General features: G+C 41.4%; 1 protein-coding gene across 1 annotated transcript; it reads left to right on the top strand.

Annotated features, from left to right (window-relative positions):
- The first annotated feature begins 4,841 nt into the window (after window positions 1-4,841).
- MANSC4 (MANSC domain containing 4) lies at window positions 4,842-8,157 on the top strand. The gene is made up of 3 exons (XM_054282234.1): window positions 4,842-5,088; window positions 6,454-6,588; window positions 7,481-8,157. Exons 1-3 carry the CDS (start codon window positions 4,842-4,844, stop codon window positions 8,155-8,157), a joined length of 1,059 nt encoding a protein of 352 aa, XP_054138209.1.
- The last annotated feature ends 4,589 nt before the right edge of the window (window positions 8,158-12,746 follow it).

Raw genomic sequence — 12,746 nt, 5'->3', positions numbered from 1 at the left:
AAGTACTTATTAGTCACATCTGAGTGATTAATACTAAAGTGTGTGCTCCTGGGCAGCAAAAAGTCTGTGTGTGGTGGGCATTCTCTGTGGATCATGAGGAATTCCAAGCCCTAGACAGCAGAGAGGAGGTGGAAGAGTGTAAATCCTTGCCATGGCCTTCAACCTGGTCCATTTTTTATATACCACAGACCCCTTAAGGATTTTCATTGGAACTCCCTCAGGTGAAATGAATGTTCCCTGACAAAACCTGAATGGGGGTCAGGCTGCTGGAGTGCTCTGTGTGCTGCTGGATCCCCTGTTAGGGATGTTTGCTCTGCACAAATGCGTTGTGCATCCACAGCCAGGAATTTCTTGTGCAGCTGTGCCTGGAGGAGACTCGGCTGGGTGCTTTTAGAACAGCAGATATTTTTTAATCCTGGTGTCGACAGGCAATGCTGAACTTTAGTACATAATAACTATGTAAAATAAATGGTAATCCACATGGAAGACTTCCACTCTCCAGCACTGTAAAATTCACCACAAGATTGAAATTCCATCCCCTTTTCCCTGTTCAAGTTCTGCCATAAATCAGCATCTGTTCATGAGTGTTTGCTAAACATTCTGCCTTTTGTCATAAAACTTGGCTGAAGTTAATCTGCAATGCCACTAGATATATATTTGTATAAATGTAATCTGGCTAAGACTTGTATTGCTCTTTGCTTGAACACCCAGATGCCAGCCTTGCAGCAGAGGTTTGGCCAGAATTAGTCTGAAGCCAAGCTCCCAGAGAATCTCAGGGCCTGGCAACCCTTGGAAACAAAGGTCTTAAAAACTGTTTGTATGAAGCCCCAGGAAGAAAAACTGTAATATTTCACCTCTTTTTACTGGGGTGGGACTGAACCCAGAATCTTTGGATCCAATTGTCCCTAACCTCAGAGGTCAGAGTCATTAAAAATGTGATACATTGCTCCAAACCAAAACCTGACCACTAATAGCTGTTTTTGACAAAACAGTTCTCTCAAAAAATGCTGGTTTGTTGTACTATAGATATTTTGCAAGACAGTTTTGATTTCAAGGAAAATTTTCAAGGAGAAAGAAAGCAAGCACATTATTTGAATAATGTGAAAGACTTGGTTTGATTTTTTCCCCCATATTTACATTTCATTATTTCGTGATTCATTACATTAGTCTTTTATAACTTTTATGCCTTAACAGTTACAGTGACATATTCTGAAATTATCAATGTACTTGGCTTACTTAAAACTTTGACCTTACCACTACTATAATAAAGGGAAAATACATGTGCAAATCTCAGGAAAATGAGATATAATTTTAATACAGGCCTGAAATTCAGTTTGCCTATGTGGAGCACACAGGCAGGGAACTTTATGCTGATATCACATGGGATTATGCTGCACATTTCATTAAATTCATTACTGACATTCACAGGAGGACTTGGGCAGGTTCGTACCTCACCTGGGAAACTGTTTGGGTCTCATTTCTCAGCTTGTCACCTTCCCACTGCTCTGTCACACAGTATCTGGAGAAGAGATGGACTCAGTGTAACCCATTGCTGCCTTCCAGTGCCTGAAGGGAGCCCACAGGAAAGATGGAGAGAGACTCTTGACAAGGGATGTAAGTGCAGGACCAGGGGGGATGGCTTCACACTGTCAGAGAGCAGGTTTAGATGGGATATCAGGAAAAAATTCTTCCCCATGAGGTTGGTGAGACCCTGGCACAGGGTGCCCAGAGCAGCTGAGGCTGCCCCATCCCTGGAAATGCCCAAGGCCAGGTTGGACAGGGCTTGGAGCAACCTGGGATAGTGGAACTTGTCCCTACCCATGGCAAGAGGGTGGAAATGGGTGAGCTTTAGGGTCCCTTCCAACCCAAATCATTCCACAGTTCTACAACAAAATAGATCCTTTCTGTTCTTTACATATTCTGAGTGATAGAACCATATATTCCATGAAAGCAGTTCCAAAAATCAAGACATGTCTGTCACTTCATATGGAAAATTGTGTGCTTTTGTTTCTGTTTGGCAAAAAAAGAGTTAATGCCTGGTGATGAATCCTTTGTGCTGGGAAGCTCCTGGATTGTGCCATTCTCACTGCTGGCCCAGGTGGGAAACTTCAGGGACTGTTTCTGATTATAAGAAGGATCATGAAAAAGATCATTTTGTTGTTCCAGCATGACAGGTCCATTTATATCTCTTTTACTGAAAGGCCTGCAAAAACATTCATATTCTCACAGGAAACAGGCCCCCCTAGCTTTTTGTTTTGCAGGAGGAAATGTGAGGAGTCGGATGAAAGGAATTCCTAAATAACATGAAGTGCTGGTCTGGTACTGGCCACAGACTCCCCTGTGTCAGTGGCAGCCTCTTGGTCCCTCTTTGCAGAGCACATGGAAAATCAGGTTTGCAGGTAAGACTTGGGCATTTCTTTCTTGCAAAATATCTGTGAATTAAAATTTCAGCACTAATTTACATTTCCCATTGAAAAGTCAAAGTGAAATTGAGGGGAGGCTGGCAGCAGATGGTGAAATTTAATAGAAGTTTTCTGTTTTTAAAGGAAATTGCCTAAAGCAGCCATTTATCTACTTGTTTTAACCACTCTATCTTTCATTAAAAAGAAAGTTTCCTTGCAGCTATTTCTGCCCTTAAAATTTATTCAGGAAAAGAGGAGGAGGAAAGAATACTTTTCATCTCCTTGTTAAGTGCTTCCCCAGATTATTCCAATCTTCCAGGTTTCTCTTCTTGGAGATAGGGGAAGAGTAGGAGTGAGAAAAACAATCAGAAATCAACATTTTTGCATGCAAATCTTACAGAACAAAACAGATCTGAAAATCATACTAATTCACACTACAGGATGTAATGCCAAAATACAGGCATGTCTGTCAAAATTTTGAGTGTGTTCCAAATCAAGTGATACCTTGGGATATTTGGAAAACGGAAACAAATATTTTAAAAAATACACTGTCAATAGCACTTGTGGTAATGGTAGATAAATGTCTAAAAGCTTCCCTGTGCAGTCCACTGAGTGCAACCTCTCAGGTATTTTATAATGTATTTAAGGTTTTAAGTGCTGATTATCACAGAGATGAAAATATCAAACTCCAAAACTAAATAAAACAACACAAGTGCCAAGAGCTGCTTTTCAGGATAGAGGCTTGAAGAATTACTCACTTACCCTCTTTCGTACAGTTTAATTCTCATATTCCCACAACAGACATTTATTTGGAATCCTTCTAATTATAGTTCCAATGAATAAAATAATGCCTTGGTCTTGCTATTAGATCAGCAGAGGTTAACCTGCTCTGTGCTTTTTTATCATCCACTGAACTGTGTAGGGTACAAAATATTACACCTGTCAGTTCATTTCCAAACTGGGGGCCTAGTTCTGTGAAAACAAACATCATCTGTAATGACTGAAGAATTAAAATGGGTTTGTGGCTCTCCCCACTCCACCTAACTGATCTACACATTCCTTGATCTCAATCTTGAAGAGTAAAAACACAGTGTAAAATATTCGTATGTATTGAACACCCAATTTTTATTGCAAACTACACTTCTGCCTAAGTCTCTCAACCTCACTATGCAGTCCACTGGGTTTAAATCAACTTGTGGATTTTAAAGCTTTTCTGTATGAAAAGTGTAACGTGGGAAGCAGGGATCAGACTTGGTCCTATTTAGAAAAAAATGTGGGAGTTTCAGGTTTCAGACCAGATTGAAAAATCATCTCCCTGTGTGTCAGCTGTGTTTTCTTTCTGACAGGCCTTTTCCTAGCAGAAAACCTTGTATGGACTGCTCAATATTTTTAAGCTTATTAGAGGGAGAACATGATCATAGCTTAAGTGGAGGTTCCAGCCCTCCCCAGTCATAGAAAGTTCATCTGGTTCTAGATCTTTGCAAATAAAATTTTATTATTCTTGCAATCAAAATAGTGTAGGAAGGGGAACAGATCTCTACCTCTGGATGGAGGTTCATGTGTTAGCATAAGAAAGCAAATTTTTGCAGTTGTTAGCATTCAAAAACACATAATCATGGGGGACTATATGCGGTGCTTTTTATTAAGAGCTCTGGGAATCGGGGTATATTCAACTCAAATCTGACTCCGACCATACATCTGAAATGATCATGTTTTATACTCTATTATTACATAACTTTCATGTTAATTATTAAACTTATATTGTTCTATTGTATACATAAATTTAGCTCTTCTCTGAATTTCTAACATAGTTTCTCACTATTCTTCTTATGGTTATATAATAATTACATTTAATTACTAAACAATTATCACATCTAACAATTATATCATTTATCATACTGTTTACGATGGTGCAGTTGATCTGGGAAAGCACAAAGCCTAACATTTTAGATTCTATCTTTAACTTTTTCCAGGGTTTCACTATTACAGTCACCAGATAACTCCAAGTGTTCAGATCCAAGACAGAGCTGTTTCTCTGTACTGAGTGGAACAGTGAAAAAAATGAGGTGGAACAAGGTGCTGAGCTTGCAGTTTTTCATCAAATCTCAAGGCTGTCTGCGTGGCTTGGTCTGAGGAGAAGAGACACAAAGAGGGGACCACAGAAACAAGTTCTCTGACTGACTAAAACCAGCCTGTCCCTTTTGTGTCTCAAAACCCACCTCCAAATAATTAAGTTACAGAACAGCAATAACAACTCTTTATAATCTTGTGCAGCTCATTAAATGTCTGCTCTCTTTCAGCAGCTGCCCGGACAGCACCATGGGCACTGTGTGGAGGAGCCCGTGTCCCTGGCAGCATCCCCAGATTTCCAGGGATGCTCTCTGCAGTGCGGGCGCAGCGCTGGGGCAGCGCGCGGCTCCCTGAGGCCCTGCAGGGGCCATGGCCGCGCTGCTGGCGGCGGCACCAGCGCTGCTGCTGCTGCTGCTGCTGGGGCTCCTGGGGCTGCCCGGGCTCCCCCAGCGCCTCTGCTCGCCCACCGCCTTCTACAAGAACTGCTGGATCCGGCGCTTCCCGGGGCTCCTGCTGGACCTGCGGGAGTCGCGGCGCCGGGGAGCGCGGCTGCTGCGGGGCTACGCGGAATCCTCGTCCCAGCAGTGCAGCAGGAGCTGCTGCCTCCGGAGCAACGGTGAGTGCTGGCTGGCAGCGCCCCGGCACGCACCGAGCCCCCATTTTGGGTAATGTTTATATAAACAGCCCTTCGCTCGAAGAAGAAATAGAGGGGGGGGAAGGAGGCAGGAAAGCAGAGGCACATTGCAACTGTTGTCCCATGGAAAGGAAATTGATAGTCTGTATTTTTTCAGACTACACTAGGAGCACACTAAAATTACAAGCTTTGCAACTTTAGATCTTTGTTGCAAAGCTTGTTATCGCAATATTAAAAGAGTAACTTAGTTGGCAATACCAGCATTAAGAGAGTCACTCTTCAGTATTCATCCCCATCTATGGGGCATCCCCATCTATATTATAGGAAACAAGCAGTGACTGTGATTCCAACAGCATTCTGTTCCTGCAGGATGGCATCAGACTAGGACATGGTGAGAGGGAGAGTGGAGGGGACACACAGTGTGTCCTTCACTGAAATACAAATTTCCCTCTTATTCTGTGTTTATACCATGCAAACCAGGTAACACTAAAGTTACAGCAACAAATAATAGCAGTTATTCAGCTGGCCGCCCCTTTTCTCTGGTAAACTCAGGCTAAGAGTGAAAATAAACAAAATCATTCTTTGTCCTAAGCCTTGTACTTTGTATCACATTGCACTTGTACTCTACAGGAGTGTATTTTAGAAGGATATATGAATTGCATGTTTGTGGTGCCTAAATTTTCAAAACTCTCCAGGCTGGAAAGGGGTTGGGATAAGGTTTTGGAGGATGAAAGCGAGGTACCAGTTACTAAATAAAGTCAATATAAATTTAGATTGTATTTTGAATTATGAGCAAAAATATGACCTTCACAACCTGACAGTGACATAAATAACATCCAGCAGCAATCCTGGGAAGAGTCAAATTGTGTCTTAAATAATATGAGGTGAGAAAAATTACATACATTTCAGCAAGGTTGTTCCTATCTCAACAACAAGCTTTTTCTCATATCCCCCTACATGGGACTGGATACTTACAGAGATAATAAATGGTAACTTGAAATCTCCTTTTCATAATCATATATAGTCAAACAAAATTTGTTACTATCTTAACTAAAAAGCGATATTAGAGGGCATTTCAAAGGGCTTTAAATCAGTTATTATTTAATGAAATACAGAAGTAGCACTCATATGGCTGTTCTAGTCCAGATGTAAAATAAGAATATAAGTTCTCTTTTGACTGTATGCTCAATTAGTTTATATGATAATGAGAGAACCACAGGATCTGGTCTCTCCTCCCACAGGATCTGGGCAAATATAATGAATTTCTGACATTAAATAACATCATAACATGCAAAATGCAATGGTCATTCTGCTGAGAAGCTCACCTTTGTTCTTTATGGGTTCCAGTCTCCTGCAATCTAGCAGTGTTCTACCATGGAGCCATTCATGGGAACAGGAACTGCCTGCACATGTCTTGCCCAGCTTTGGAAAGCTGCATTCTAAAGGCTGGAGTTGATGTCATTTTGTACAACATCACAACAGGTAATTAGGCATTTCATTTATAAAGGCTGAAAACAGAGCAGCACTAGGAAATGTTAAAATGATACCAGGTCAGCTGCTGTGCTAAATGATCTCCTGAAGTAACACACAATGTTAAAAGAGATAAAGACTTATTTCCTTTTTCATTTATATACCTACTTCTGAAAATAATTCCCCCCTTTCTTCCACTCAATGAGAAAGGAGCTTGAAGATATACCCTGCTCTCAAGATCCATGCTCTGAGTACCTCATCAGTGCTGTCCTTGGCCAAAATATCCTCCCAGCTCTGACAGACTGAGAGAGGAGGCTGCCACTGCTCCATGTCCCCAGACCCAAGCAGTAACAAGGCTGAACATTTATTTTCATTAGGCAAATGCCCTGTGAGCACAGAGGTAACACAGACAAACGCATAAAGCAAACACACCAACACAGGGAGCACCAAAAGCCTCATCCTGCTTTTTGTGTAGTGAAAATATATAAATATGTGTAGATATACACACACATATATACAATGCAAAGTGCCCTGGCAGCTGGGCTGAGATGCTCTCAGGGTGCCCAGTCTGGACCCCAAACTCAACACCCCTGGGATATTTGAGCCCCCAGGGTGCAGCCTCCCTCCAGCTGCTGGTGCAGACTGTCACACACACAGAGCTTTCCTGGATTTCCCTGCCCTCACTACCCTTTCCTCACCTTTGGTTCCTTCCCTAAACATCCCATAGTAAATTGTGTGCAATCCCAAAATCCCTTGCATTCCATAAGGTGTCCCATAACCCAAGGCAGTGACACTTCCAATCCAAAAGGGCATTATTTGGTTTCCCTGCCCTGCCTCTGTTTCCATTTTTGTGGGTGTGCAGACAAGCTTTTATCAATAAACTAACATTATCCTATTTCCATAGGGATTGATCCAGATCTTCTCATTTTTGAGAAACTGAAATCCCGAGAGCCAAATGCCTACTCCTCAGCAAGTAAACCTGAGAGGCAGCACAGCACAAAGACCCCTGAGGGGGGAAGATGCCAACATCACAATGGCACCATGTCAGATTCCCCTCTGCTCCGAGCTCCTCCTGCTGCCATGAGCCATGGCTTACCAGCAAGCACTCCCAGCCCCAGCTGGAGCCTGACAGTGCAGAGAACTGAAGGTACAGCCTTTTCCAGAGCACAAACCTCCCCAGCAGCCATTGCTTTTGCTGAGAGGACAAGCAGCAGGTCGGTCATCACCAGCTCAGCCAAGACTGCACACTCAGCTCTGAGCCCCAGGCCTGCCCAGGTGTTATCCCACGTGCCCACCCGTCCCCACCTGAACAGCAGCAAGCAGCACCTCAATGAAACCAAAGGCTCCAGTGGCAGGAATTCCACATCAGACAACGAGGCAGCAGCCTGGGAAGCTGCATCTTTGGGGGTCTGGCTGATTCCTGTTGTGCTTTGCTCCTCGCTCCTCTGCCTGTGCTGTTGCACTGCTGCCCTCACAGCCGGGCGCTGCAGCTACAGGAGGGGTCACTACAAACCCGTAAGGACAAGAACAACCATGTCCAGACAGCTCATAAAACATGCTCCTGGCAGAGGTAATCTGTGAAACAACATCCTGGCTCTGAAACAAACAGGATTTAAAAAATGCACCCCATACACCAGCTTGCTTCTCTCACAGAAGCAGTGATAACTTAGTTCAGAATATTTCGGTTATGATTTAATTCTCAGCAGATGAAGCACAACTCCTGTGTCTTTGGGTAGGAAACACCCACTCATAGCTCCAACTGTTTGAAGCTTTTTGGTTCATAATCTGATGCAGATTAATGCCTGACAAAGACTGTAACACTTTCCCCCAGGTTCCGTGCAGCTGCAATGTTGGCATGTCTGTGTGGCAGAGAATTATTTAACTGGATGAGAAATCCCGCTATAGTTATTTTTGTACTTGTCTATCTGCTACCAAATGAATAAACATCCCATGTAATGCAGGAATACACAGGTGACTTATGAAATGGTCTTTTTGTTTGAAATGGTGAAAATGTATTGTATTTGCAGGGTGCCCCATGGCAGGAAGGAATGATGGATCTGACTCCATGTTCTTAGAAGGCTAATTTATTATTTTATGATACTATATTATAATAAAGAATATTATACTAAACTACACTAAAGAATACAGAAAGGATACTTATAGAAGGCTAAAAAGATGATTATGAAACTCATGACTCTTTCCAGAGCCTCGACACAGCTTGACCTTGATTGGACAATGAGTGAAAACAATTCACATGAAATTAATGAAGCAATCACCTGTTGGTAAACAATGTCCAAACACATTCCAAAGGAGCAAAACAGAGGAGAAGCAAATCAGATAATTATTGTTTTCCTTTTTCTCTGAGGCTTCTCAACTTCCCAGGAGAAGAATCCTGGGCAAAGGGATTTTTCCAGAAAATATGACTGTGGCAAAAATGGTCATGTTTTCTGTCAAAGAAAGGCTAAACCTAAACTTGGTAAAGAACCGGGTCTGTACTTTTGGATGCCTTTCTTCAAGCTGAATACAGCCATTAAAATTCTGCTTGTGTTCACTTTACAGTCTTGAGTGCTGCCAAGAAGGCAATTCAAACTTCAAGACCTTGCAGCACTCTATTCCAAATATAATTTCTCAAAAAAATCTGGGAATATACATGCCATTATTATTGCTACATAATTGCATGTAGTTTTTAGGATACAGAATTTACACACAGGTAGCTTCATCTAATTTATATTAGAAAAATTGTCTTTTCTTGACCTAAGCATTGCCCTGTAGATTCAGCTGGATAATGTGTTTCAGTTTTCTTAGCCTAGGGTTTTGCCAAGCATTGCTGAGTACTCTTATCTTCAATTACAGAGGCATACACAGTTTGTGCTAGGATTAGTTGTTTAATACCTGGGATTTTTATTGGAATACGAATTTATTTTTTGTTTCTGAAGACAGGAGAGTGCACAAGGTCTCCACCCTGTTTCACAAAGTAAGATTTACAGTTTGAGGCAGCACTATGGTAAAACAATGCCCCTCACTCATTAATTTATAAAGCTGCAAAGAATGCATTTTTTATCTGAGTCATGATTTAATCATGCATCAAGAATAGGGGAAGATGCTTAAATCCATAATATATATATCTATTATCCATTGCTGAACTTGCAGCCACAAAAGCCTGTCTAAGGAACTTAGCTCTCATGGAGTCAGTGTGGAAACAAACTGAATGTGAGCCATCACCTTTCTACTCTGTACTGTTAAGATATTACTGTTCTCAAATATTACAGAGCTTAGTTGAAAACTGACAGGTTCTATCACATTGCAGAGTGCACTTCAGAGCACCCTGATGCTCCATTGAGTCTTACTCTCAATATGTTCTGAAGAATCATATAATGCAACTGGGACTTCAATTCTTACCAGAAAAAGATGTAGGACACAAAATGAAAAATGCTATCTGTCCCACGAGCAAATGCTTCTGGGACAGCAGGGAATGATTAAAGCAAGATTATGTTCTGAAGAGGTTACATGGTTTGTTGTCAGAGAGAGGAAAAAAAAAATTGGCAGACAAAGGGTTATATGAAGCACAGTAGCAGAGGTATTTCATTATAGACTGAGAGTCACAAGAAAATAAATAAAATACATTTTAGGTATGAGGGAAAGCAAGAAGTGGGTAGCAAGATGATTTGTGCACACAGCACATCCCTTTTTAGGCAACTGCCCCTTAATCCCTTCCTTGTGCTTGTAGCATCATTATGCCTGAAAACAGGGGAAAAAATGTCCACTCTCAGTAATGTTTATATGGGGGATAAAAGGAAAGTTCCCACAGGAACACAGAGGGATGCACACCTCATTTACATTGTAATGTACATGACACATTAATAAGTGACCAGTGCTAAAGATGTGTTTATTATTGTGCTGCAGAGCTGCTTTAACCTGTAAGTCTCTTAATCTCCAACTCATCAGTTTTTAAACTTCAGCACAGCCTTCCAGAGTAATGGATGATACAAAAGTATTATACAGTAAAATAGAGATGTGTAGTTCACTTCTTAAAAATATGTGCTGTATTTTATATCCTTGAGGTTGGGAAGGCTCCCACAGGAGTTAAGATCCAGTGTTCCAGGTATTCTGCACAGTCACAGAGAAATACCGTCGTCTTCAAATACAAACAGTTTAGAAGGGAGAAGCAGAAAAGCAGAGAGGAACATCCACGAGCTCAAAATAGCATCCAAGCTGCCTTTTGTCTGCCCACTGCATTTACACAAGTTCTGTACTGTAACACAGAAACCATCAGTAAAAATCACAAGTGTAAGTTTGAGTTTTATCCCAACATTTCTCTTGGCCAGTAGACATCATCTGGTTTTGGGAGAGACACTTGGTGCTCAGGAGTCACTTTAAATCCTGCTTGTGTTACTTGAAACATTTATAGGATGTATGTAAGTTAGGTTTGAACACTTCAGAGAGAGCTGGACATGCCTGTGCATTTTAGGTTTTCCATCAATTAGCTGTGAAGCTAATGAAAAAGTCAGTTTCCCTTGCTGTGCTGTTCTTTCTACCAGAAAGAACATTTCTTTCTACATTATTATAATTTATAAGGTCAAATTGTTGTTTCAGCCATGACTTCCAGAGTTCTGCTTAGCTTCATTCTGTGAAAAGCAAAGGAAAATTGGGATGTCCTCTGCTGCAGAGGATTTTCTCAGGTGTTCAAATGAGTACAGAAGGACAGCTGTGTGGAGAAAAGCAAACTTACAGGATTTGGGGTTTCTTAATGCATTTCAGGGCCTCACTCCTGCCAGCCTTGGACACACCACTGGCTCTCCAGGCTGGCTCCTAGGGCAGCCCTTGTGCAGGCTCTGACAAAGCTAATTAAGGAAACATTTCTCCTGTGCACATACTAGAAACAAATTGCCTCTGGAACAGAGCCAGGCACAACTTCAGGCCCCATTCTCTTGAGTCAAACTGCACTTACTTCCTCCGTTGTTTTGGTTTCATGGCTGTTCAGAGAAGATTTAGAATTATACAGATGTTCCCATTTCAAATGGGAATTTTAAACATTACCCTCATTGTCCCTGGATATAGGATAACGGCTGACACTTTCCCCACATTAAGCTTCTGCTAAAATTTTACATTAATACACATCCAAAAGGAAGGACTACTAAAGAACCAGGTCAGTCAGTGCAAAATTGGGATTACAGGACAAACATTTTCAGTCTTAGTAAAGCTCTGGCAAATTCTCATAGGAATTAAAATGCTGCATTAAACTCAGTCTCTCACCATATGAAAACAATCCTGACCTAAGAAGAATCGTTCCTAAACTGACAGTGTTTTGGCAGTGGGAACAGATGCACTCCTTGGCTGTATGTACACACAGAGCACACAGTGAGAAATCCTAGCAGGGAGTGAGTCCAGCACACAGAATGCTGCAGGAATCAATTCCCCTCAGCTTTCAAGCTTCTTCCTTACACTGCTTCTGCTCAAAGAGCTGCTGGCACGGGCAGCTCTTTTATAAGCATGCAGAATCCTTAACCCCCTCTGCCCCTTCTAGAGAATTACTTTCTCTCTAAATTGAAATCTTGCTTTTATTCTACCAGGAAGGTAGAATAAAAGCAAGATTTATGTCCTTTCAAGGTTTGGTAGGGTTTTTTTTTCCTTAATTGTGAGAAGGCAATAAAATTGTGATTCCAGAGTTTTAAATCAATTACAAATTATCAAATATAACATAAGCATCCATATAATCCTTTCTCTGTGCTACATAGGATGCTACAAAATTTTTCTTTCCTTGAAAAGCCTGGGAACATTCAAGAGAGAAGTCAGCAGGCCTGAGGGTAACAAGGCTCAGTCCATTTCTATTTAGTTACAAACTCACCTCACCAACTCTCATCATTCTTCCTGTCCCAGGTACTCTGGGGTCTTCTCAACAACTGCTGGTTCACTTTCCCACTACCATCCCATTTTCCACCTTATTTTACTCCATTATTTTAAAGGCAGGTGCTTTTACATAGGATATTTGTTTGCCCTCACAATAACTGAGAACCTAAACTGTCCAGAGTGCTTCAACACCTCTCCAAGTCAGATTCTAAGGCAACATTATCCTTATTTTACACATAGGCAAAAATCTGAATGGCATTTGAAAAGCATTTAGAGCTCCTAATTTTCAGTCTTTTAATTAATGGAACTAGAAGTATTAACTA

This window comes from Melozone crissalis, unplaced genomic scaffold, assembly GCF_028551555.1.
Source record: "Melozone crissalis strain CALT ecotype California unplaced genomic scaffold, PUWL_Pcris_2 ptg000033l_1, whole genome shotgun sequence".
Lineage (NCBI taxonomy): Eukaryota > Metazoa > Chordata > Aves > Passeriformes > Passerellidae > Melozone > Melozone crissalis.
Note: the sequence above shows the minus strand (reverse complement) of the source record. Positions and strands in the feature narration are given on the sequence as shown.